The 25,295-nt window shown below is 45.1% G+C and overlaps 1 protein-coding gene across 2 annotated transcripts; it reads right to left on the bottom strand.

Annotated features, from left to right (window-relative positions):
- Nucleotides 1-1,668: 1,668 nt before the first annotated feature.
- UAP1L1 (UDP-N-acetylglucosamine pyrophosphorylase 1 like 1) lies at nt 1,669-23,754 on the bottom strand. 2 transcript variants are annotated; one of them, XM_018568698.1, is made up of 9 exons: nt 23,277-23,754; nt 20,091-20,295; nt 15,209-15,384; nt 13,321-13,493; nt 11,806-11,999; nt 10,512-10,652; nt 7,919-8,104; nt 7,740-7,809; nt 1,669-1,795 (listed from the first exon to the last, which is right to left on the bottom strand). In XM_018568698.1, the coding sequence occupies exons 1-9, from the start codon at nt 23,566-23,568 to the stop codon at nt 1,727-1,729; spliced, it is 1,506 nt and encodes a 501-aa protein (XP_018424200.1). In that variant the 5' UTR covers nt 23,569-23,754; the 3' UTR covers nt 1,669-1,726. The 2 variants fall into 2 exon arrangements, with proteins under 2 accessions (XP_018424200.1, XP_018424199.1); XM_018568697.1 differs by having other exon boundaries at nt 7,740-7,806.
- Between the last annotated feature and the right edge of the window lie 1,541 nt (nt 23,755-25,295).

The raw sequence follows: 25,295 nt of genomic DNA, 5'->3' as shown, positions 1-25,295 counted from the left end.
ACGCGGTGCTCTGCATGCAGTGCGTTTTTGATGCTTTCCAGTAAAAAATAAATACATATTTTGTTTATGTGCTGGAGTGGGGCTCAGTATGTTAGCTGCAGTGCAGTGCCTTTTGTGACGTGGTTTTGACACATTCGTGCATTTCGGGACCGGACAAAACGTGACATGCAGTATTTCCTCTGTCCGGAACGGACTGCGCTTGTGAGAACACGACAAATGTCAGTGCCTGCAACAGATTCATGCATCTGTCAGAGCAGATATAGTACATTAATTTGTTGCATGGAGGAGGAGCCACTTGAGGCCGGATTGTCTATACCGCAGACACTCAGCCGAAATCTAGCCCCTGAGCTACACATCCTTCTTTGTTACTAGAACACTATTGATACAATGCCATTGTTTGCTAGAATACAGTCACATACAGCTGTACAGTGTCATGGGTTGGTAGGACGCTGTCGGCTGTAGTGTCATGGGTTGGTAGGACGCTGTCGGTTGTACAGTGTCATGGGTTGCTAGGACGCTGTTGGCTGTACAGTGTCATTGGTTGCTAGGACGCTGTTGGCTGTACAGTGTCATTGGTTGCTAGGACCTTATTGGTTGTGCAGCCAACAGCATCCAAGCAACCATAGACATATCCCCTGCCCAATCTAGTTGCCAGTCGGGAGATTCCCCAGCTAACAGCTGTATGTAAATGAAGGGGCCGGGGATGCTGGCTGACATCACTGATCAAATATGGCAATGGCCATATTTGGTTAATGATGTCACCACAAAAAATACAAATAAACTGAGTTTGTGAATCACATCTTTATTGAAAAATCTTCCCACTAAAGTGGGACTAAACTTGCATAAGGAAAACAAGATCAGCATTAAAAAAAAAAAAAAAAAAGGTCAGAAATACAAATAATGCATAGAAAATGCTTTGGTTTTATATATATATATAGTGGGCTCATCGTCTTATGTGATTAGATACTGCCAACAAACACTCAGGCCTCAGCATTGACTAAGGGTTTTAAAGGGTTCAGAGGATACAACTATGTCACTTGCCAAGGGACACAGGCATACAACACACCCGGAGGTGTCGAATGCTGAAAGACACGAACAGTGGCTGCAGTATTAGGTTGCAGGGAAGGTAGGAGACAAGGGCAGTAGTAAGAGCCTCTTGCAGAGAGCTTTAATTTGGATATTTTTTTATTAAGATGACAGGGTCCCTTTAATATTCTCAGGGTAACAGAGTAACCTTAAATGATAATCTCTGCAACTACAGCATGCAGGTGATAGCTGATGATGCATTTCAGACAGAGGAAGCTATGTCCAAATGCGTCATCCTGTTGGAGATTCGACATGCTGCTTCCTTGTCTCATCTGGTGGAGTGAAAATCAGAGCCAGCTAGGAGGTTGGCTTGTGTAGAACAAACTTGCAATAATCACACTGCCCTACATTGAAGTGAAAATACTAAAAAGTTATAGATTTTGTTTATTGTTTTTGCTAAAAATCTGGCTGATCTGCGGTGCTGGGACTGAGAATACATCATCCTTTCACCCTGAATGATGAATAACGAATTAAAGCTGGGATGTAGTCGTCATGTGCAGCCGATGCTGGACTGATAGAGTAAGGCACTTCTGGTATCAGTCTTCTAACCTGCAGCGTTTCATCAGTAAGAATCCATAGCACCAAAGAATATTCCATTCTGTAGATTTCCTTCTTTTATGGATCCAGCTTACAATTCCATCTACAACCTCTGGCTATCCAGTATGTAGGGAGATGAGATGTCCTTATTATTCAGGTGCAAGTCTAAGTCCTAAACATGGAAAATATTTGTAAAAATAAAGTTACGTTATGTTCCAATAGGACATCCAACAAATTAAAGACAAAACTATCATTTACATTTTATTGAAAACACACATTAAATCTTCATTCTACCATTGACCGGAAAGCCAGTTTTGAGACGATTTTCCTTGTTTAATGCTCCATATGTTATTTTATTTTTTTTAAATCAGCGTATATTAAACAGAATAATAATCTGACACTCACACTTATCATAGAGGGCTGCACGCAGGCAGTCAGTGGTTACGCATTTGCAATGAAAGAACAAACATAACAAATAGTTTAGTAAAATCTCAGACGAGTCAGGCTGCACCAAGACTCAGTGGCGCAGCTGTATAGTTCGATCCTAAAGAAAAAACATCGTATCTGCCACTGGTCAGGAACGTTACGCAACATATTTCAAGTGTATGTGTTGGTCGCCTTGTATTATGTCATATTCGGGCTTTGAAAAGGGCCCACCTGTCGTAGCTCACATATTTGGTGTCAAGTACTGAAACGCTTGACACTAAGTAGGCACTGAGCCCCAAGCACAGTAACAATGTTTCTGCAGTACATTATACATTCTGAAAATAAGGCGACTAGGGCAAGTACCCCAAGGGGTGAGGTAGAGAGAAGAGGGATAATGCTCCATATTTTGATTATTTTATATCATGCACAAATGTGTAAATGTTGCCTTTAGTGGTCATCTGTTTATCAGTGAATATGGTCAGAAATCTGCTTAAAAGTGCCATGAAAGAAGTATAGAGGCAATACGTGTTGTCTGGCTTTGTCTGGCGTCAATACTTTGAGTCGTAGCCCACAACAACCGTTAGTATCTGAAGAGTGAGATCATTTATCTCAATACATGTTCCGGGTCATTGACCGACCAAGAAGAGCTGGGGGTAATTTATGAAGGGATATGCTGTTCACTTTGCAACATGAATGTTCACTAAACTATGTGAATTCTCTTTGCACAATGAACACGTTCTTCCCATTTAGTAAATCACCCCCATCAAAGCCAATGCATCAGCATGACCGTCAACATTTCACTAATGAAGTAAAACTTCAAGTTTCATTTTTATTTGAAATTGTTAGTCCCACCCCCTTCCTTTATTAAATAAAAAAGCGCCCATGCTTTACTTACCCTCTCAAGGCTCTAGCACTGTCCCCAGGTTCCTGCTCGGTCCAACGCCGCCGGTCCTCTTCCAGCCAATTTACCCTCACATCTTCCTGGCCATTTCATGCCAGTTCATCTTCTCGTTGACACCCCCCTGGGGGAGCATCAGCTCATAGTACTCTAGGACCGAGCAGTGCTCACATGTCATTACAGAACCGCCGCTCAGTCCAGGAAGAATACCTGCCCATCACCACCAAGAATGAAGTGGAAAGACAAGTGACGGCATCAGATGCGCTATAAGACTGAAGGACAAAAGGTATGTATAGGGTTCTTTAATAAAAAGGCTTGGGGAGCTTCAACATGGGGGGGGGACACCCGATCGGCACCCCATACATGCGATCGGCCGGCTCTACAGCCGGCGGATCGCATGTATATTAACGGGCATCGCTGCCCGTTTTTAAATACCGGCCATTTCCCGCTCGCGCGCGCCGTCTAGAGACGCCCGCTCAGATCGAGAGAGCTCCTGGCTGGCCGTTTTTTTACTACGGCCGGCCCGGAGGTAGTTAAAATGGTAAAACTCAATTTTTAAGATCTATATTCTGCCATTGGCACTTAAAGTATAATTAAAGCCTCCAGTGTTTTCGCATAGATCTACTGCAAGCAAGCAGTAGATATATGCAAAAAGTGTAAAAAAAACAAAAAACAACGCTTTAAAAGCTGTTTAACTACCTCCCGGCCGGCCGTTGTGTATACACAGCCGGCCGGGAGCTTCTTGGATGTAACTGGGCGTATATACACGTCCTCTTACTTCCGCCGAGGCGAGCAGGAAATGCCCGTTATTTGAAAACAGGCAGCGATGCCCGTTAATATACAAGCGATCCGCCGGCTATAGAGCCACGGATCGCTTGTATGAGGTCCCGTAACGTGCGCCCCCCCCCCCCCTCCCTCCTGCTGTCAAGCTGGTCCCTGGCTCCGGTGTGAGCACGGGAACATCATACTGCCTCTGTCACAGGGGATCAGAGGGAGGTCGGTTCACGATCTCCCTCCGGGCCCCTCTGCGCTGTCAGAATGCAGAACTGATGTATACGACATCACTTCCGCATTCTCGTGTCACTCTCCAACTTCAGATGCTGGAGAGAAGCTGATGAAGCAGATCTCTGCTTCATCAGCTTCTTCAGGGGGGTCCTAGGTGACATTAGGGGTCTTGGAGACACCTGATGTCTCCATAAAGAGGACCTGTCACCTCTTTTGCTATCACATAGAGGGGTTTCTTAGCCCCCTCTGTGATAGCAATAAAGTTTAGTGAAAACAAAAAAAATAGGAAAAAAATTTAAACTTTCCCCCCAAATTTTTTTTAAGTTACACATAAAAATTAGTTTTTTTAAATTCTAAGTCCCCACCCCTACATACACGCATGCAAACATGCATTGGGTGCGAATACCTGCGAAAACTACGATTGCGCCCATTACGCCGCACATGTTACATATCGCCGCGAACGTCGCAGTGAGAGCAATAATTCTAGGGCCATCAATCAGGGCTCATAAACTGATGAGCGGTAAAAGCTTTTAAAGCGTCGCCTATGGCCAATTTTGGGTATGCTAGTTTTTTGCGCACAATTTTTAAGCTTGACATTTTTGGTGTCCATTTACCCGACGTGACCCTTTTTTTTTTTTCCAAAATTTTCAGTAATTTCTCCTGAATATAGTAAAAAATAAAATAAAACCCGCAGTGGTTATTAAATACCACCATAAGAAAGCTCTATCTGTCCCCAAAAAATGGTATAAAATTCATTTCAGTACAGCGTTGCATGACGGAATAAATGTCAGTCAAAGTACTGCAGCGCTGAACACTGAAAAATGGCCTGGCCATGAAGGGGGTCTAAACACCTGGTCTTCAAGCGGTTAAACTTACCTGTGTCTTCACCGCACACGCTCCCGTCCCAAAATGTGAAAATTGACTTTAATGTCACTTTAATGCAGTTCACAAAAATGTAAACTTGACAAAGGATTTAAGAATGACAACTTTAATGACCTGTAAACTCTGGTCATATTTTATTTAAATTCTTAACATAGCCGTGTGACTTAAGGGGGTGTCAATAACCACATATTCAGCCCAGTAAACATCATTCTTACATTCCTACCTTAAAGCTATTACTAGATGACAGGCCAGTATTGTACATTTCCTGTCTGTTAAGGACACCATATTATACTATCCAGGGTGTTATGAAGACTATACACATTACTGATAGGAGTATTTCACAGGAATCTGTATAAAACATCACCAGTGTGTAGAGGGTGTATAGTGTCTGTGCTGCCGCTGTGTGGCTCTGATTGTAATAGAGGAGAATAGCGTAAACTATTGCCTGTCTTGTACTTCACAAGCATGGCTGAATGTTAAACGAACCATTAAGCATAGCAAACAGGGTTGCATGCAGGTCAAAAGCTGCCAGGCCTTAACTTTTCTCTTCTCAGGGGACATATAAACAGGACAACATGCTTGCTTGCTTGCTTGCTTGTGTGTGTATTACACAACAGATATGTCCACAGATTTAGGGATACTGACAGCCAGGCATTGATACTGAAAGGCAGGCATAGGCCCCTGTGGCAAGCAATCTCTCTGGGTGTACCAAACATTCCCACCCACAGGATGCTATCCTCTCAGTGTTAGAGTGTTAGAGAATACATTGTTTAGTGCTGTACCTGTCTATGAGCAGTCTGTTAACACAGCAGAGTCTTGGTGAAAAAGATCATCTCAGCTGTCAGACAGTGCCATTGGCAGCCAGGCTGATATTATTGGACTGGTAGTGCAAGTCTATAAGTACTATCCTTGTCGCACTTCTTACCGATATGTCCCTTGTAGTGTGGGGTGCTTGCAGTGACTGCGGATGGTGCCGCGAATGTCAGCGAAATTGTAGAAATGTCACCAGCACACCGGTCCTTTTAAGATCGCAAAAGCTTCATTTATTGAAGTTTTTTGTCATATGACCAAACAAGCGCTTTAGGGAACGCACAGGGTCCCTTCATCAGGTCAATGCTAAAGCCAGATGAAGGGACCCTGTGCGGTCCCAAAATTGCTTGTTTGGTCATATGACAAAAAACTTCAATAAATGAAGCTTTTGCTATCTTAAAAAGGACGGGTGTGCTGGTGACATTTCTATTTTGGTAGTGCAAGTCTGCCCCATATGCAGGTGCTATCAGGATGCAGTGCATTCCTTATCCTGTAAATGTCGCACAACATAGGGGCATACCACAAAATGCAAATTCACAAATCTTCTGATTTGCAGGCTTAAGTGCAGGCAGTAACAACAAGGGCTGGCAGACTAAATGTTTAGTGTGGGACCTGTTTAATCAATGGCTCACAAACTCAAGGTACAGGGGTGAGTCAAACAGACCAGCAGCAAGCAACAAGTAAACATAATATATAAATCTCTAACACCTAGAAATAGATATCTAGAAATATTCATTATTCCTGTGCAGTAACCAGACAGATTTATATTTAGAATTCCTCCAATGCAATGCAGTCCCTGGTATGCCAGTGTGCCTAGGCAATCCTGTACCTACAGCTACAAATCTGTACAGTAAATCTCCAGGTTGAGATCTAAAGCTATGCTGCTAGTCTCAGGAGATCTGGAGGGAGCTTTGGTGATATCACTACTGCTGGCTGAGAGCTGTGACAGGAGGAAGCAAAGGTCCTGTAGCTGGCCGCCTACACACAGAGATAACTTACCAGGGCTCCCTCACAGATCCTGCCTCCAGTGCAGCTGACATAACAACAAAAGCAAGAATGGCAAGAAAGCACTGGTAAGGCAAGTATAACAAGGTTGAGGGAGCCTACTACACTGTCACTTTGCTCAGGCAAAGTAACAAGGTCTCTAATTTTAGGGCTCCATTTATAAAGCAGTAGTATGGACTTTACCACGCTTAGCCTTCTGCTAGCTTCAGGACTCAGAAGCCAGCAGAGTGCAAAAAAAGGCTGTGAGAAGAACCTGGTCACGTGATCTGCCATAGTCATATCCAGCCTCTCCTCCAATCACATGGTTCTCTCTGCTGCGTTAAGCAGAGAGAACTACATGACAAACTGCAGGCTCCACATTGTGGTCTGCATTTTATTAAAGAGTCATAAAATGCAGGTAGCAATGTGGACTAATATTGCAATGTATAATGAGATCTGCTGTCCATTTGTTTACATATTCCACTAATGCCAAATTTATTTGACTTCTTCCACTCCTTTTAGGCAGTCCCCTTGTGAAGCAATCCTTCTTATGCCCCGCTGTGTACGCATAAAACTGCTCAGAGATGGGATGGTCTGAACTATTGAACCTATTGGCTTAAATTTTGTCAGCTTTCAGTTCTAAGCCATTTACAAAATGGGGCAATGACAACTATCAAAATGTAAATAGGGGGATAGCAAGGTGTACAAGGTATCAGGAGGAAAATCAGAGCCACTTGGCAGCTAGATGGTGTCACCTGCTGACTTACCATACTGTATGTAATGTCATTAAAGTGGAACTCTAGTTTTTTTTAAAAACTAACCCTTGCAGTGGGGCTACCCCACTGCTACAATGAAGGGACGATCACTTAGACAAAAAGTTGTTGACTAGTATGAAGAACAGATACCTAGAGATGCCTGCAGTGGCCTCTTTGCCGCAAATTGCTACAATTTTATTAATAGTTAAGGTACTTGAATGCATTTTTAAGATTTAAACTCCTGAGTTTAGTGTCACTTTAAGGTTTCCTAAATCCCAGCAATGCCCTTTTAGTTGGCTAGCACAACATGCTGGAAAAAAGAACTGCCCCAGCTTGTAGTAGAAACGATTGCTTACCTCACCAAAGTAAGAGATCAATGGAGAAATCTCACATAGCACTGGCGGGTCCTCTAGTTCTGGGTTTCTGCTGAGAATGGAAAGACATATGGATATGAAAGGACTGATATATCTGCTGTACCCCCATTATAGTAATTTGTTTATTGCTCATAGACTTAGAGCATATGTGAAGGACTAACCTGGAACTTTCTTCTAGTAGGTGGCCCTTGGCATCTATAAACTTGGCCCCAGCTTTCACTGCCCAGCGGAAATGCTGCCACAGGAGCGAACGCCTTGCTGTAGTCGGGGTGTCCTTGTCAGCTTTGTCTGCGTTCTTCAGAGGAGAGAACTCTTCCTCCCTGATAACTTCAAATGCCACAAAGTTTCTGTATCATAGAAAAAAAAAGACCCGTTTGATACACGATATTCCGCTGATGTCATACAAAAGGAGGCTACAACCTTTGTCATAACACACTCAAAACCACCATTGCAAGTTATTACCGTTACTAGCAGGGTGTCCGTGGAGGACACCCTGCTAGTAACGGTAATAACTTGCAACTTTTGTGGAAAATGTGGGGTCTTAAGATGTTCTGCAAATGCATGCCACAAGTCCTGGCTACTGCCATTCCACTGTGTGGACCACATCCGCCATACATGATGACCTCACTGACCAGCTCAATGCCGGGGTCAGTGGTGTCATTACCAGAGCTGGACAAGTGAACAGGTGCTGGTCTAGCAACTAAGATTGTAAGTTCTTTTAACAAATTTAAAAAAAGCAAAGTTGTGGTTTTACATGATGAAGATTCTCCTGTTTTTGCTTTTCCGGATACATTAATTTGCGGTATTGTGATCTGTGATTCTGAGAATGGTTTGGATACTAGGAGTAGAACACTGCCCTGTTTGGGGAAGCATTTTTAGATCTTTCATGTTAGGTCAATGTCATCTGGCGAGTTACCCAAAGTGGGGAGGCACAAGAGAACTGAACAGCATTTATCTTTAGTGGATCTAAAATGATATCGACAATATTACAGACTGAAAAGCTCACTTGAGTCTGGTATGTACTGGTTGTCATTGATCAACAGGTCACTTTTTTAGTATTAGAATTCTGATTGAAAGTTCACATTGCTTTGGTTGCACTGATTGTATATTGCACTTGATACACATTATAAAAAATCTGATTGCTACCCGTTACCACTTACTTATGACTTAAAGTTCTTTTGAATTGCACTTCAGTTCCTTTTGCAGTTTAAATACTTATGTATTTAGTTTATAGCTTATTGAGGATCTATGATCTATCTTTGAACATAGTTCTTGTTGATTATTACACATGTATTATTTGGTTCTTTCAGCATTGTGCACATTAATTGATTTGTAGCTAGTGAGGCTTAGCCTTGAAATCAGGCCCAGTAACAAAGTGAAACAAAATCAGCTTCTCTAGCCGGAGAATGACAGCTGAGGAGCCGGAAGTGATGCGTTTCTGGCTCCATTCAGTGGGGAGGAGATTGGTGAATGGATGTTCATTTGGATCTTCCCGCCAACACACCTGATGCCTGTCCTGGGCTTGCAGGAAGGGCATTGGAACCTGGTAAGAAAAGTGGTGGTATCGGGCAAGGGACCCTGTTCACCAGCCCCTGGAAGTGACCTGGCGGCAGCTCAGCTGCCACAATCACTTCCAGTGTAAAGCTGACAGTCTACTTTACACAGGTAAACAGAGTCCCAGCGGTCTGTTTACAGGGTTCTGAAGCCAGCTACGTAAGGGTTATTGTGCTGACAGGGAACGGGTTAAGGGTTCTAATGGAGTACCTGTTCACCCTAAAGTAACTGGTCTTGTTGAAATGAATAGATAAAGAGTAAAAGAAGGGCTGACACATTTACTTTTCCTTAAGAGAGGTTTTTAACAAGTTCCCTCCTGTACAGGTCATGTGACCAGACACCTTGGCATTTAGACATGTGATTTCTGTTGAAAGATGAGGACTCCAGTCTGAATTCTGATTCTTCTCTTCAGCAAAAACCACATGACCAAATGCCTAAGGTTTTAGTTATTTCAAGTATAACTATAGGCAAGATTTGGATAGAGTGGTGAGGGGTTAGAACCCATGTTAGGGTGTCATTGCTTTTTGTGTCCCCGTTAGGGAGATTCACCCTCTCCAACTGTCCTGATCACCAATGTCACCGGGAATGACAGAGTGTAAATCCAAAATGTTGAGTTCCACCAGAACAGGAATAAAGGGGAAATCTTCTAATAGGAACACCAATCCCCATGAAAGCTCTAAAAGTGGGGATTTACTTCACATTTAAAATATCCTCTTGTTTCTTGTTGAGTCTACAGGACAGGAAGTGAAAAGAAATCTCCCGAATGAGACAGATAGCAAAAAAAAACGGACAGTGGTTTTAACCCTTCCCTATTCTATCCAAGATATAAATAATGGCTTTATCTATGCTTTAAAACCCCACCAGAAGGAGCCTGGAGCCCAACAAGACTTTTAACAAAACGTTCTGTTCACACTGCAGTACACGTGTCCTTTAATTTGTACTGAAGAAGCAGAATGTCACCAGCACACCAAAAGGACAGGGTAAACAAATGTCTTTTATTGACGCATGTCACCATGAAAGCGACGTTTCGGGGCCACACAGGGTCCCCTTCTTCATGCTGAGCAAGCAGTGCCAGCTAAACTCCTGCTATTCTGTAAATGCTGCCGGGTTGGACACAAAAATAAGCATTCCCCAAGCAAGCGGCTCATACAATATACAACATTACTGCCAATGGTCAGATTGTAGGGAAAGAACACTAACTTGGCAAACTGGAAGACGTCAAACACAAACTTCTCCATTTTAATTCCATTGGGTTGTACTGGTTTCACCAAGTTTCCCTCATTGTCCACATATGGTACTTTTTTTATGGCGACGTGGTATTCCAGGCGTGACTCCAGTGTCCTGATGAAGAGAAGTCATATGTATTGAGTAATGGAAATAAACCAGTTGTGTGCACACGTATTTCTAAAGCAGAGCGACAAGAAAACCATCAAACATGACACACACGCTTTGGGACATCTACTGTAGCTTAGACCTTTTCTGTGTTTCACCTGTAGGGTCATCACGGTACTTTTACAATGACAACCACTTGACAACTTTTAACCACTTGCTGTCCGGGGCATTTTCTTACTATTTGCGCACACATGATAAAATATAAATGTTTGGCTGGAAAACAGCTCCAGACCCCCAAACAATTATATATTTTCTGAAAGCAGAGACCGTGTAGACTAAAAAAAATGCTAGTTGCAATTTTTTTACGTCGCAGTTTTCGTGCAAATATTTATCATACCGGTATTTTTAGGAAAAAATAAACTAAATTAAAATTTAGTGCACAGAAACATAATATAATACCCAATTTGTTGGTGAAATATAAAAGACAGGGTCACTCCGGGTAAATAGATATTAAACATGTCAAGCCTTAAATTTGCGTCCTCCTGTGAAGCTTTTTTGTCGTTTTTGCACGTAGGCGCACCGACGTGTGTATGTGCGTGCACGTGGGGGGCGGGGGGGCTTAAAAAATTTTTTTTGCATTTTTTATTTTATGTTACTTTCATTTTTATAACTTTTAAAACACTTTATTTTTTATTTACACTAACCCTATTGCTATTACATAGGGGGCTAACAAGCACCCAATGTAATAGCAGATAGGGTGTGACAGGTCCTCTTTACGGAGACATCAGGGGTCTTTCAGACCTCTAATGTCAAGTAGGGACCACAAAGAAGCTGAGATCTGCTTCCCCAGCTTCATCTCCTGGCTATAAGAGCCGGAGACTTCACGCCGCACGGTACAAACGATCCGACGGCTGTACAGAACGCTGGATCGCTTGTACATTAACCGCCATCACTGGCTGGTAAACGCGGTACCAAGAACACGGCTGCTGCAGCAGACATGTTCTTGTTTTAACCACTTTAACGGGCCGCAATCTATGTACCTAGTTAAATGTGGCAAACTAAGGTGATGGTGTATAAATATTTAGAAATAAGTATATGGTGACATTTATTTAACTGGCCGGCAGCATTCGTTGGCATACTGTCCGGTAATAGTGTTACATACCCGGCCACACTTTTAAGGAAATCCAGGGTAAAGAAATGATTGCAGATGTTTCCAGCGTTGTATGTCAGGCTGCCATTAGGGTTCCGTTTCTCGGCGGTGTTTGGATTAATCTCACTATATTCCACCACCTGATAGACGCCATCGACTTGGCACACCACCCCTACAGGCTCTGCTGGGTAAGCCTTCTCCACCACCTGATGAACCAAGAGGAGAACAGTCTAAGCAATGCAAGATTCCAGCCCAGATCTCTGACATTTACCTTTTTCTTTTATAAATTCATCAAACTTTCCTCTAGTTGGAGTCAATTATTATAATGTAAAGATAATCTGTCATTATTTCAGTTTTTTCTTATGTCTATGTGAATGTTATTGGTTTCATTGAAATTATCTTGCCTGTGTGCTTGTGAAAAAGAAAATACTTGAATGTATGGTTTACTGTCATATGTGCAATACAAGGAGGCAGCCATATTTGTCCATCTGCAGTACAGCGACTACAAATTAAACTGTAGGGGTACGTGCAGACCTGGATGAAATAATTGAATCACCAGCCATTGCTGTCCCTTGGCAATAGCAAACTTTAGGCCTTACCCCGCCCATATTTTTCTGTCTGTGACCCTTTTAGGTAAAGTTTTCCTCACTTCCTGTCTCTGCAACACCAGTACAAGAAATTAGGGAAATGGTTGTCACCAGGACAGGAAGGCATACACAGCAATAGCTCTAACTCTTCCCCATTCTGTTCAAATGTGTTTTTGTTTATTGCTTTTGTTCCACTTTGTTTCCAATCACTGTCCTGACCACACGTAAGGGAACTCTCCTCATAGGGGCAAAATGGCAATGAAAAAACATTAAAGAGGCTCTAAGTCTTTCCGGCTTAAAACAAAATACAGTAAATAGTTTTGGTTAGAGTTGTGATTGAAAGCTAAGAGGGGTTGCTACACAAATGTATGCTAAATTATGCTGCTAGACTGTAGATGATGACAGCAGAGGAGACTGTACTCTGATGAAAGGATAACTAAAAAGTCATATATATTCCTGCTCGCCAGGGGTGTCCCTAGCATAGTCGCCATCCAGACAGCGCGTCTTCCTGCCCAGCTGTTAGCAACCTGGGACACTGGCTGGAAAGGGGGTGGCAGGCAAATGCAGACATGTCTGTTGTCCAGCCTGGGTGGACCCCTCCATAGATACAGTGGAGGATTAAACATAGCCATGCATGGGAAGAATGTGTGTTATTCGCAGGATTACCAGATGAAAATAGAGGAAATAAGCCTAAAAAAGAAAACCAAGTCGGGTCCCATATCTGTGGCCTGAAAAGCTGAATTACACAGAAGTTCTATATGCAGTAAGACATTGAAGATAAAGCTACAGGTAAAGTAAAACCCCTTTAAAATGCTATCAAACTACCCACACTCCAGCTGCTGTGGGACTCCCTCATAACCTGCCAGCAGAGGCTTGAGTAATAATGTAAACTTGATGTAGGTTTCTGTCTACTAGACGACTTCTCTGTTACTTCACCCACCTTAGCCCCGCAATCAGCACTTTTGGACACGCAGAAGCCCACAAAGACAGGATCGGCCATCTTCACCAGAATGTTGTCCACACAGTACACATGGATGTACATAATGCCTCGTGCCTCCATGTCCTCCAGAATGTGGTTGTCGGCTAGCGCTTTATACAGTCCTCCATTGCCATCTAAAATAATGCAAACCTTCAATGCCAGACTGCCTGCGTCTTTGTAAGCTCTGGGCATGTTGATCGCCATCAGTGCCTAATGGAAGAACTAATCTTGTTGTTTACAGGAAGAAACGTCTATGATAATACAGAAGAAGTCCATGACTGACAACTACTGCTTACAGGAAATAGACATATTCCTCCTTTCAAAATTCTATCAGCAGATAAGAGAAGGAGGAAGAGGGACGGTTGCCTGGCAAAAAGAATAAGCCCTTCTTTAGACACTTCGGGCTATTAAAATAAATCTAAGAATCAAAAGTCTCCCCGGTCAGTTACATAGTTAGCTTAAAAAAGACAAGTTCATCGAGTTCTACCTACAGGAAAAAAAGGATTAATACATTAAAATAAACCTGCATCCGCAAAACCCTAAACCCATAGTTGCTTAAAGTAAAAGCTTTCCGAACCCTTGCAGTGGGGCTACCCAAAACCCTAGACAAAAGTCTTGTAGTGCTGGCTAGGGACAGATAACTGAACCTGGATGCAAACAGATTGCATCCAGGGCTGGTCATCTTTTCCCAGCCTTAGGTAAGCACTGGTTGTGCGGATATACTGTATATTGAGCAGCGGGAGACCTCTGCAATTCTGGTCAACCTGCCATTGCTGCAGCTGTCCAGAACCACCAATAATTCCAGCCAAAAGAATACAGATTCTTGCCGCATGTGGGCACTGGCAATCTTTTATTATGTCTGTGCTGGCCCAGTGGTCGCAGTCCAGACAGAGCAGTCACTGTTAGAAGTTCCCCCGTTTACATACATGTGCATGCCTTACCCACACGTGTTCACTAGAATCAGATGGTGGGGGCGGCAGGGTTGGTTTTAATTTTTTACTCTATCACCTTTTTTATTTAATATTTTTCACTTAACTTTTGCTATTACAAAGGGACTAACAAGCCCCTACGTGACATTTGGAGGGGACAGGTTCTCTTTATGGAGACATCAAGGGTCTATTAGATGTAAACCCTGCACTCCAATACAGAAGATCGAGCACAGGAATGTGCTTCATTTACTGTTTGCCTGGCACTTCAGCTGGTTTCTGACGTCTGAAGCATGCTTCAGTGATCTCAGAGCAGATTGGGGAAAGGACGTTCCCCGGTCTGCTTTCACTCTCCATACTGACACTGTGTGCCGTGGTCCCAGGCCCCCCAGATGAGCAGGGGCCCCGAAAACCACAATGGGGGCGTGGGGGGCCCACAATGGCAGGCTACTACAAGTGATCTGGGTGGCTGCACAGCCACCCATATCACTTCTAGTCCTTGCCCTGCCTGACGTTATGGGTTACTAGGAAGCCAGCGGTTCTAGCAACCAATGATTGAAGCAGGGAGGCTGGTGTATCCACTATCAGGCAGCCAAAACCCAGTGCAGGTAGGCGATTGCGGTCTGGACAGAACTGCCACTCGGTCCGTGTCTTGACCGCGGTCTGCCATAAAGTGTCAATTGAGTGACAGCTCTGAGTGTGCTGGGGCTGGTGACATCACATCTAAGATGGCGGTACCCAGCAGCAGTCTCAGGGATTTTAGATGTCTACACAAGGGAGCCTTCTACAGATAAATAACTTCCCTTATATGCATGAAATAAACCAATGGGAAGCTTGATGGGAAATGAATGGTCTAGTGACTGGGTCCCTTTTAGTTACTAATGGTAAGAAAATATACAGAGCAGACTTTAACCAGCGTGTACCTGGAGCCATTGCCACCTTGTCCTTGCGTTCTAAAATAGCTTTTCCATCAAAGTCAACAGCGGGCAGCATCCTCTGCTCAAATATGACCACATCTGACCGCTGCACGCCAAAGTAGTTGTTTTCCTCGAAAAAGGTCTGTGTGGGGTTCAAGGTGAACTCGCTTGTCATGATGTACCTAAGCAGTAGAAACATAATATAAGATGCATGCTCACAGTCACCGGCTATTATGTCACCTGGGTTACACAAATTAAAGGGAAACTCCAGGTAAACAGTTAAATACACGACTGAATTACATGAATATTTGCTATTTAAGCTCACAAAGGATTTATAATGATGTAAAGTCAATGTTGTCATTGCCACACTGCAGATCCAGACACATGACACACCTGGCCTCTGATTAAAGGCATACGGTAGTCCACGTTTTCCAAAAGAAGAACACATGCACCCACACGGAGTGCATCCATTCATTTTTAGCAACGCACCCCACCCACAATCAGTGGATCCCGGGTGCAATGCATGGGCTTCTGCAGACTCTTCCTCCAGCTCCTGTTCATCCCAAGGAAGCAATTAATGGACTACAAGTATAATGACACCCTCGCGCTTGTGCTCCATTGAGATCTATGGGTCTCCCTGCAGGGATCTGGAAGTCCATTCACAGAATCTGTGAATTGAGAGACTACAGGTCCGATCTGCCACTGCAGCAAAGGGACTCATCGATCTCAATCGAACAGAAGCATGGTGATGGATCTGTGAATGAATGAGGTGGCTGTGTGGACACGGGTTACACATAGCCCTGTTGAGGGGGGGGGGGGGGGGCATGGTTGGGGTGGAATGCCTCCATGTTTCATAATACACCCTAAATGTGGGTGACATGTATATTTTCAGCTTTAAAGTGGAAGATGAGTGTTAAATATATAAAACTGCTGACAGACGGCTTAATTTGACAGAGAAGACTGTGTAAGTCTATTCTGCCATACATCCTCCTATCTGCCCATCAGCATGGGCAGCTCAGTGTACACGCTCAGCAGGATCTTTGCCAAGACAAATTGACTCCCATGTGCATGTATAGCAGTTACTTCATCTGGCCCTGGCCAATCAAGAGGTAAAAGACTCTGATTCCAGAAGAAGACCGGGATGAAGATGAAAGCACTGACAAGGAAGGAGAGCCCAGACATAGCAGGGGATCGCTTTGGCAGGTAAGTCTGCCATAATGTGCTAATATGCTGTGCACGCTAACACATTAGGGTTAAAAGCGTCTAGGGGCTCTTTATTTATTTAATTTACTTCCACTTTATATCATATAGCAGACCACAGACCAAGGGCAGACTAGCAGAACCGTCATCCTGATTTGAGAAGGCTTTGAATTATCTAGAAAGAGCTCAAGTCCGTAACATTGTGGAGGGGTGTTGGTCTGACCTGCTCTGCCCGCAGAAGGACTAGTCAATATGCTCTGCTCTGACCTCCACCAACCCCAGAAGGACTAGTCAATATGAGATAAGGTCAGCCAACAAGCTGACATACTAGGATCCCCACAGGATAACAGCTGGAAGAAATGTATCATCCTAAGTCAAACAATCAATCCATGGAGCTAGTCTTTGTAGTATGTTTAATCCTTTCACAGGTCTATTTAGCATGTCACTGTAAGCTAATGATAGCACAATAACATACACCTTTTCTGTACCAGGATACATTATTTTAAAGCAGAACTGTTCTTAAACCTTGCAGTGGGGCTTCCCCCGCACTGCAAGGATTAAGAGATCATTTATGTCAAGGTGCCGAAAAAAAGTTATATTTACCTGAGCCTCGGAGGTGGCCAGCTGCCAAGGTCCTCCCTCCAGCCTGTCTCCTACACTGCAGCATTGAAATGTTCCTCAGCGTCCTCGCGTTCTATACATTGTGTATAGGATGTGACCACTCACCAGTGAGTGTGGGGATAGCCCCACTGCAAGGGTCAAGAACAGTTTCGCCTGGAGTCCTGCTTTAAAATAATCTGGTATTGTCTACAGTACACTTCAAAAATATGTTTTGTAGATCATACACATTTTGTGTAGATATAGTCTCGATTTTACATTACGCTGGGTCACAGTTATCACACTAAGGCCCCATTCACACTTGGCGATTTGCAAATCGCGCGTTTGTCGCGCGATTTGCATTTTGCACGATATTGCGCAAATGCTTGCATCAAAAACTATTGAATCGCGGCAAAATCCGCTCCAAAAAGGGTCCTGCTGTAGCGACACACGACCCGCGACAGCAGGACCCTTTGCCCCATTGCAAAGCATTGAAGAGCGATATCGCGCGCTAAATAGCAACGATATCGCGGGAATTACCGCGCGATAAATCGCTCAATGTGAACGGGGCCTGAGTGATGAAAGGACCCTGTATGGTCCCAAAACATCTTTCTCCTGATAATCCACCAACATCAATAAAGGCATTTTGATGATGAAGATTTTGTTGTGCTGGTGACTTAAGGCCGTGACACACTGCACGCGAAGCCTTGCAGAGCGAAGCAAAGCTATCCGGCACGGAGCTTCGCGTGCAGTGTGTGAGCTGAGTGCAGTCAGATGATTGACTGCACCTTCAGCCAATCGGCTCGTCTGTAACAACTGGCCAGACGTCGCATCCCGTCGCACCGGTTTATACGCGCGAGCCTATTGGCTGAAGTTGAAATTGTTAATCTCGGCACGCTCAGCTCTGCGAGCTCTCGAAAGCTGAGGTGCAGAGAAGAAAGTGACATGACACACTGCTCGCAAAGGCAGCGCGCCACCGCTCCGCGTGCAGTGTGTCACGGCCTTTACTCTCCTCTAGTCTCAGACGCTCTGGGCTGTGAGCGTGCCATTGCCATTTTGTCACTTACAATGTATGGTTATTGGCCCTGCATTGTACTTGATGCAAATGTTGGTATATACAAGAGACTTTAGGGGACCGGTCACACAGATGGAGGGAGCCTGTTGCAGCAGGGAGTTAGGTCAATATTACACCTTATTCTTCTACCCCAAGAATGAACAAGAATCTAACTCTAGCATTGTGGGGAGGGCCCCACTGCAAGATAAGATTTTATGGAAGGTTAGAAGAACTAGGGAGGATGGACTAGTGCACTTGTCCTTTAACATTTTCATGGAGTTACAGCATGTCTAGAGTCACTGTGTGTCAGATCATGACCAATACTTCACACTATGAGATGACCGGCATGAACACAAAATGTTGCCCTGTCTATATGATTACATAGTCTCATTTGACTGTATCATTTGACTTTTACTACTAAGCTCCTTTTAGATCAAGAAAATATGCTTCCCCTTTCCTAGCTATCCATCCCTATATAGCCACATTTACTTAGGCTCGAACCCCCCAAGTCTGAATTCAGCTAGGAGATCTAGAAATGTAATGGTGAGTCTACACTGTAGACCAGGGACGCCCACATTTTTTCATCTGGAGATCTACTTTTCAAATGACGAGCTCAATGAGATCTACCAAAGAAAAAACACCTGCATTCAGGGGCGGGAGGGGGCATGGCGGTGCATTGAAGTTAGTGCCTGCGTTCCAGTCCAGTGCGATTCGTAAAAATGCTGCGGGCACTATTTTTGCTGATCGCAGTGGACCGCAATGCAAGCACTAATGTGCCTGCCTTTCCGGGTGCGGGCAATCGCACTGTGGGCGGGGGGCATGGCTGCGGTGCCATTGACAATACAACCCCACATCCCCTCCCGCCCCTGAACGCAGGGAGTCGTCTGGCTTGTGCGTCCTAGAGGCCCGGCGTCCTGTCCTCCTGTGTTGCTCGTGTAGCCGATGTTGCACATGGGGAGCGGTGTCCCGCCCCTTTCCATCTGCCACATTCAGCCGCACGAGCACCGTGGGAGCATAGCCGTAGCCAGCTCCTTCTTTTGCGCCCAAGACAAGAAAGAAAACCGTGTCGTCGTCCCCAAACAGGCGTGCGATGTCACCCAGTGCCCTGCCTCCAGGATTTCTTTTAATTTTTATTATTTATTTCATTTGTATTTATTTTTTAACTCTTGGGGGGGCATGGGGGGAATTATTAGGGGTCTAAACAGCCCCCTGATATTTCACTTTTAAAATAGAAAAAGAAATTGAGGTCACAAAGTCCTCAATCTCTTTTTCTGCAGCCTCTGTTCTAAATGAAGCGAAAGCACAGAGGCTTCCCATTCATTCAGAAAATACTTTACTATCATCCAGTTTCTGAATGGGGAGGAGCCTCTGTAGTCAGTGCTTCCATTGAGAAACTCATGAATGAACAGGAAGTGATGTAAATCACATCCTGTTCATTTATAACTGGGGACAGATAGTACTATGTGTCCCCAGTTATTTACAAACACTGGAGTGATCAGCTGATCGCTCCAGTGTTTGTCCTGCACAGAGGTTTGGTACATATCACTGATACGTACCGATCGTCTGCTGCTCGGCCACGCACAGGGGGCTCAGCTTCTCCTCTGGATCCGCGCTGCTCTCCCGGGCAGAGGCGGATCCAAGGAGTAGTGAAAGAAGCGTGGCAGCCGCGGGTGGCGGAGCCGCTGTCACAGAACTCAGGCCGAGCGGTGAGGGGAGAGAGGCCGAGCGTCTCTCTCCTCACCGCTCAGTCTTAGTTCTGCGACAGCGGATCCGTCCTCCGCCGCGGGCTGCAGCACTTCTTTCACTTCTCGGATCCCCGCTGCATACAGATGGGGAGAGCAGCGTGGATCCAGAGAAGCACCACGGGCAGGAGGAGAGGCCATCGCGATCTACCACTGATCGCTACGCGATCGACTGGTAGATCGCGATCGACCTTATGGGCACCCCTGCTGTAGACTATATTTTGTTTACCAGTATAACACCATTAGATTGTAGTATCAGTTATACAACGCACTACTTCTACTATGTAATACTGACCACGGCACAGAGCATTTAGTACCATGTTTCTCTCCAGCCAGTTGCTGCAGTCGGATGATCCTCTCGGCCTGGATCTGGTACAAAGTTTTACCGCTGGGCAAGCTGACGCTATACATTCCTTTGGGGTACGTCACACCAAGACGTGTACCTTGGCCCCCTGCAAGCAGCAAGACCGCCACCTTATTCTGGGCTATTTGATGTAAACCTGAAATAACAAGACATAAAAAGGTACATCACGTGACAGAAGTTGTTGGCTTTTCCTATATAGCGCCATAGTCTATAGTGCTGTTACAGTAAAGAATACAGACTGTGTACCTAGATGGAAAATTACAAGGTGCATAAAACAGAACAAAGACAACTCAGAAACAGGGACTCACACAAAAAGGTATATAAATCCTTAAGAGGTCCAGCCATTCAGCCAATGTACCCAAACAAATCAGAAATTCACATGCATCCAGAGGAAAGCCTTCCTGTCATACAGCTGATATATACAAGAGGGAAAACACACAAAATAGCTTGAAATTAAAGAAATACAAGGCTGCCATTGCTCACCTATATCCAAAAATACCAGTTGTCTGGCCCCAGTATGGCCATGGACTAAGAGGAAACCTTCACAAAGACAAGGACAACACACAAACACACAAAAACACAAATCGTACAAACAGCGCTCTTGTAGTGATATTGAGGGGGTAAAAAATGTGTGACCCTAAATAATGTGCAGCCCTGGAACCCAGGAGGAGTGCCTGTGGATGTGCAAACCAAAAACAGAAAACCAAAAAGGGCGAAACACTAGGTAGGCTGACTGACTGGGTCGAACGACCCATCCCCCGTGCGGATGCACATCTTCCGGCACATCAGTTCCAGATAGACACCACGGATGACCCGATCCTTCACACCGGCCGTCCATCCTCTGGTCCCATGATTAAAATGTAAGTGCTCATCCTTTTGTTTTCCTCAGCTATTCATTGGTTTTTCGCCCTTTGCATCCATTGTCACATGATTTTCCCTGTCACATTCCCCGGGTCGTTCGACCCGGTCAGTCAGCCTACCTAGTGTTGCGCCCTTTTTGGTTTTCTGTTTTTGGTAAGGACAACACACAGACTCCTTGCAGATGGTGTCACTTTGGAAAATGAACCTAAAGCCCTCAGGACAGTAAGGTAAATCACAGCCTAACTCCTGCCAAAATGTACTTTCTGGATAGAGCACGGAAGGGTTAAAACCTCTGTTACATTTTTACAGCTCCCTGTATCCCCTTTGGGGAGATATCCCATCATTTCCCATTAGGACAGGAAGTGATGAGAAATTTCTTCAACGGAGACACAGACAAACACATATTTAGTAGAATGAGGAAGGGTAAGAACGTCTAACAATGTCTTTATTGCTGTGTGTGCCTTCCTGTCCTAGTGACAACCGCTACCCCCATTTCTTAAATGGGTGTCATAGTGATAGCTGTCGTAGCTCCTCCCTATTCTAACAAACTAAAAAAGGTCTGCAGTTAGGCTTTAAACAAGATCTCCAGCCAAAACTAACACAATTAAAATGAATAGCCCATCATTAAAAAGATACAAAAAATTAACTTTGGTTGAAATAGTCACTTTGAATGCAGAGATTTCCCCCGCAGTACTTCAATTCAACCACAAGATGTCCTCAGTCTCATGGCCAGCATTAGACAACCCCCTTCTAGAAGGCACAGACGGACCTGGGCCCCCCTCCCCACCCTGGGACTGGACAGTGAAAAGAGAAGCAGCACAGTGATAAGCTCATTTCTCTCCTCCTATCATCATGAACTGATTGGCTCCTTGTGCTACTTCTTCCTCTCACACTCCAGCCCTGCTGTACAGGGAATGTAGTAGGTTCATTCCAAAACAAGTACTGATGTATTATAGGGAGAACTCTGGGGTTAGGGCTTTTCCCCATAGTTCTCCTTAGGGTAACAGGAGGACACAAACTAGCGTCCTCCCGTCACCCTAGGCTCAGTATACCGCTAGCTGAAGCTCGCGGTATACTGAGACGCCGCAGCTGAAGCGGATCCTGACAATTATGTCTGGATCCGCCCAGCTGCGTCACTGAAAGCTGGCTCTGCCTATCTAGAGGCAGAGCCAGCTGTACCCGCCCCCTCCCCTGTCCGTTCCGCCAGCCCCTCCCCTGTCATGGCAGAGAGCCGTGACAGCATCAAGAGGTGAGCGAACGCCGGTATGTGTTCGCTCACCTCCAGATCTACTGAGCCGACCTGTGACAGTCTCATTGTCACAGGTCGGCTAGAACTATGAGGTGAGTGAAAAGCACTCACCTCATAGTTCTCCTTTAATGATGACAGAGCTGCATTCATTTATGTCTATTATGTCCTTCTAGAGTTCAGCTTTAACCAAGTTTCATCATATGCACAAGATGACAATGGCACACATCCTAACCGCACAGATCATGTGACCATAGCGGCTCTAATGAAAGTAATGTCACATGTATAAGTCACTCAACAATAAACGCTCATCGTCTTCTAGTTCTATCGCCTACACACAATGTGGACTGCACTTGGAAACAATTCAAGGAAGGAAGATTGAAGGAAAACAATGGGCCAGCTACGAGGATGTCAGCCTGCGGCTTGCAAGCCTGCCTTTCATGCTACAGATGAGCATCACACAAGGACAACATCGAAAGGAAACCAAACAAATTATTTATTTTCTAGTCAGTTCAAAAAAAGTATTGTATTCAATCCGGGTAAACATGAAACGTTGTATATACACTTTACATATGGAGCTCTAAGCAGGTCTGTGATGAAATGATGAAAATACAGCTAAATGTGTCAGAAGACGGACCCCCCTGCCCGCCCCGCTCTCGATCTTACCAAACCTGCAATGTTTTAAAGCCCATCTGCAGACACAACCTTCCTATTGAGTTTTTTGCCACCTCCGTCCCTGTTTGGGAGATTTTTCCTGACTTCCTGTCAGCATAGGAAGTAAGGTAACATGTCTCCAATGGGGACAGAAAAAAGAAAACAATTTTAGTAGAGTGGAAAAGGGTTAGAAATTCTGGTTGTTTTGCTGCAAGTGCAGTAAATTAGGTCAAAGTAAAATCAGATATCTTCGTCTAATGTGGGGGGTTCAGCAGAGAGAGGTGACAGGGTCTCTTTAGAAGGATCAGTCACGTGACATGTCAGGGTCAGTGTGGCCAATCACGGGGCAGCCTCACCTTCCTCCTCCCAGGCTCGCAGCTGCCCCTGGTCGCTCCTCTTCACGCTGCCCAGGAACTCTGCCGGCACCGGGCACATCCTGTCATCCAGGCGCTGCGGACAGCTCTTCTCCCGGACATAGGCCTCCCGTGCCCGGTGGCAGTGCTCCCTCAGCTCCCGGGGCTCCAGGAGCCGTAGCTCCCCCAACAGAGAATCCCTCTGGACGGCTGTCAGCTCATCCCAGAAGCGGAGCAACTGCTCCTGGCCGGCCTCCTGTATCCGCCGCCGCTCTATCTTCAGCTCAGACTCCATCCCCCTGTTGCTATGGAAACCGGGACCTCTTCCTTGATATGGGAGCCGATGCAGGCGCCTCCGTTGCCAGGGTAACCAGGGGAGCTCCGGGATCCTCCGCTCTGGTGTAACTATGGAGACTGGAGCTCGATGCTGCTCCAGAGGTATATGGACAGAGGGGGCGGGAATGAGCGCGTGACTGCTGGAAGGCGGTGCTGGGAGGGGTCACGTGCTGCAGGGATCATGTATAAAAGTACTGAGGTGGCTGGCATGAGGTTGAATAATTATGTTTAAGTCATTTAGAGCAACGTTGTTAATGCTCTCCAAAACTCTAAAGGACTTCTCTTTGCAATAAAAGACTCTGGATATTTACCTCACAAGCGTGAACTATGCAGTTTTCAAGTGCTAAAGCCTTCAGTGTGGACAATTCTGGATGTGTTGAATGCGTGGGTCCCCCACCATGCGCTGTGGTTCCTCTCACCAGCTGCGGCAGGACACAGAAGTGATCTATGGGCCACTGGGAGGAACCACATGGGGCAGTGGGGGACAGAGGCATTCAACATGCCCAGAAGTGTAGTTTGCAATGTGTTGTGTAAGTGTGTGCTGAAAAAAATAGGTCATGTCGCATTGTTCAGATATGCAGTGTGCTGCCGCACAAAGAGTTAAATATTTACCTGAAAAATGTACACACTGACAAGTGTTTTATCAGTGTGAATGAGCCCCCAAAGAATACCTAAAGAGTCATTCCACTTTTGTTGAGAAAAAAACAATCCCCTCAGATGGATCAATGTACTTTGTAAGGATTTGAACAGACTTTGCAGCAGTTTTTCCCTTTATCTGTTCCATTTATCTTTTTATGTTCTCTCCTCATGTCCTTTCTAGACTGATCCCTTAATAGGAGGGTCTGGGTTCAATATAACCACCTGGTGAAATCTCAGTGTTCTAATGAGGACAGGTGCAGTGTCGGCATCCCTTTTAGCCCCCATTCACACGCGTAACAGCCGGCCCGTACATATCCGTGCTGCGTGCACAGCCGTATAGGGCCGCTCCCGGGAAGGACAGATGCTGCGTGTGATTGCACAGAGTAGCCCGTTCTTCTCTATGGGAGTATGCCGCCATACGCTCACCCGAACTGCACGTCCGTAAGGGTAAGGGTGTCCCTGCTCGGACGCAGACAGGATCCATCCGGACATGCAGTTCGGGTGACAGTAGGGCCGCGTACTCCCATAGAGAAGAACGGGCTACTCCGTGTAATCACACGCAGCATCTGTCATTCCTGGGAGGGGCCCTATACGGCTGTGCACACAGCACGGATATGTACGGGCTGGCTGTTACTAATGTGAATGAGGGCTGAAAAGTAGTTAACCCTTTAGAGAATATCTCACCAAAAAGACAACTTCTTTTGCAGGAGAAGCCTAAAAGTTTACTTGTATCTTAGTGCAGATACCTGAAAAATCAGCGAGCCCATCACAGAGGCAGGAAGTGACATTCTTCATTACATACTAGGAATGCACCAATACCATTTTTTCCAGACCAAGTAAGATTACTGATACTTTTCCTCAAGGAAACGCCAATACCAATTACTGATACTATTTTTAGTGTCATGTGACAGTTTTCCAAAACAATACAGACTAATGACTGTAGGACAGTGGTGGAGCGCCAGGGACCTGTAACAGCTGCAACCTCTGCCACACTTGTAGTTCTGCCACTGATTCCAAGCTGTAGGGGGACTACAAATCTCAGCAATA

This window comes from Nanorana parkeri, unplaced genomic scaffold (genome assembly GCF_000935625.1).
Source record: "Nanorana parkeri isolate BGI_ZX_2015 unplaced genomic scaffold, ASM93562v1 scaffold1230, whole genome shotgun sequence".
Taxonomy (NCBI): Eukaryota; Metazoa; Chordata; class Amphibia; order Anura; family Dicroglossidae; genus Nanorana; species Nanorana parkeri.
Note: the sequence above shows the minus strand (reverse complement) of the source record. Positions and strands in the feature narration are given on the sequence as shown.

Bases quoted from the DNA above. Each gene is read 5' to 3' on its own strand.
- UAP1L1 (XM_018568698.1), bottom strand. From the start codon at position 23,568: ATGGAGTCTGAGCTGAAGATAGAGCGGCGGCGGATACAGGAGGCCGGC. The intron at 15,385-20,090 runs GTCAGTATTACA...TCTACTGCTTAG, and splicing joins ACTAAATGCTCTGTGCCGTG to GTACATCATGACAAGCGAGT. The intron at 7,810-7,918 runs GTTAGTCCTTCA...TTCCATTCTCAG, and splicing joins CTACTAGAAGAAAGTTCCAG to CAGAAACCCAGAACTAGAGG.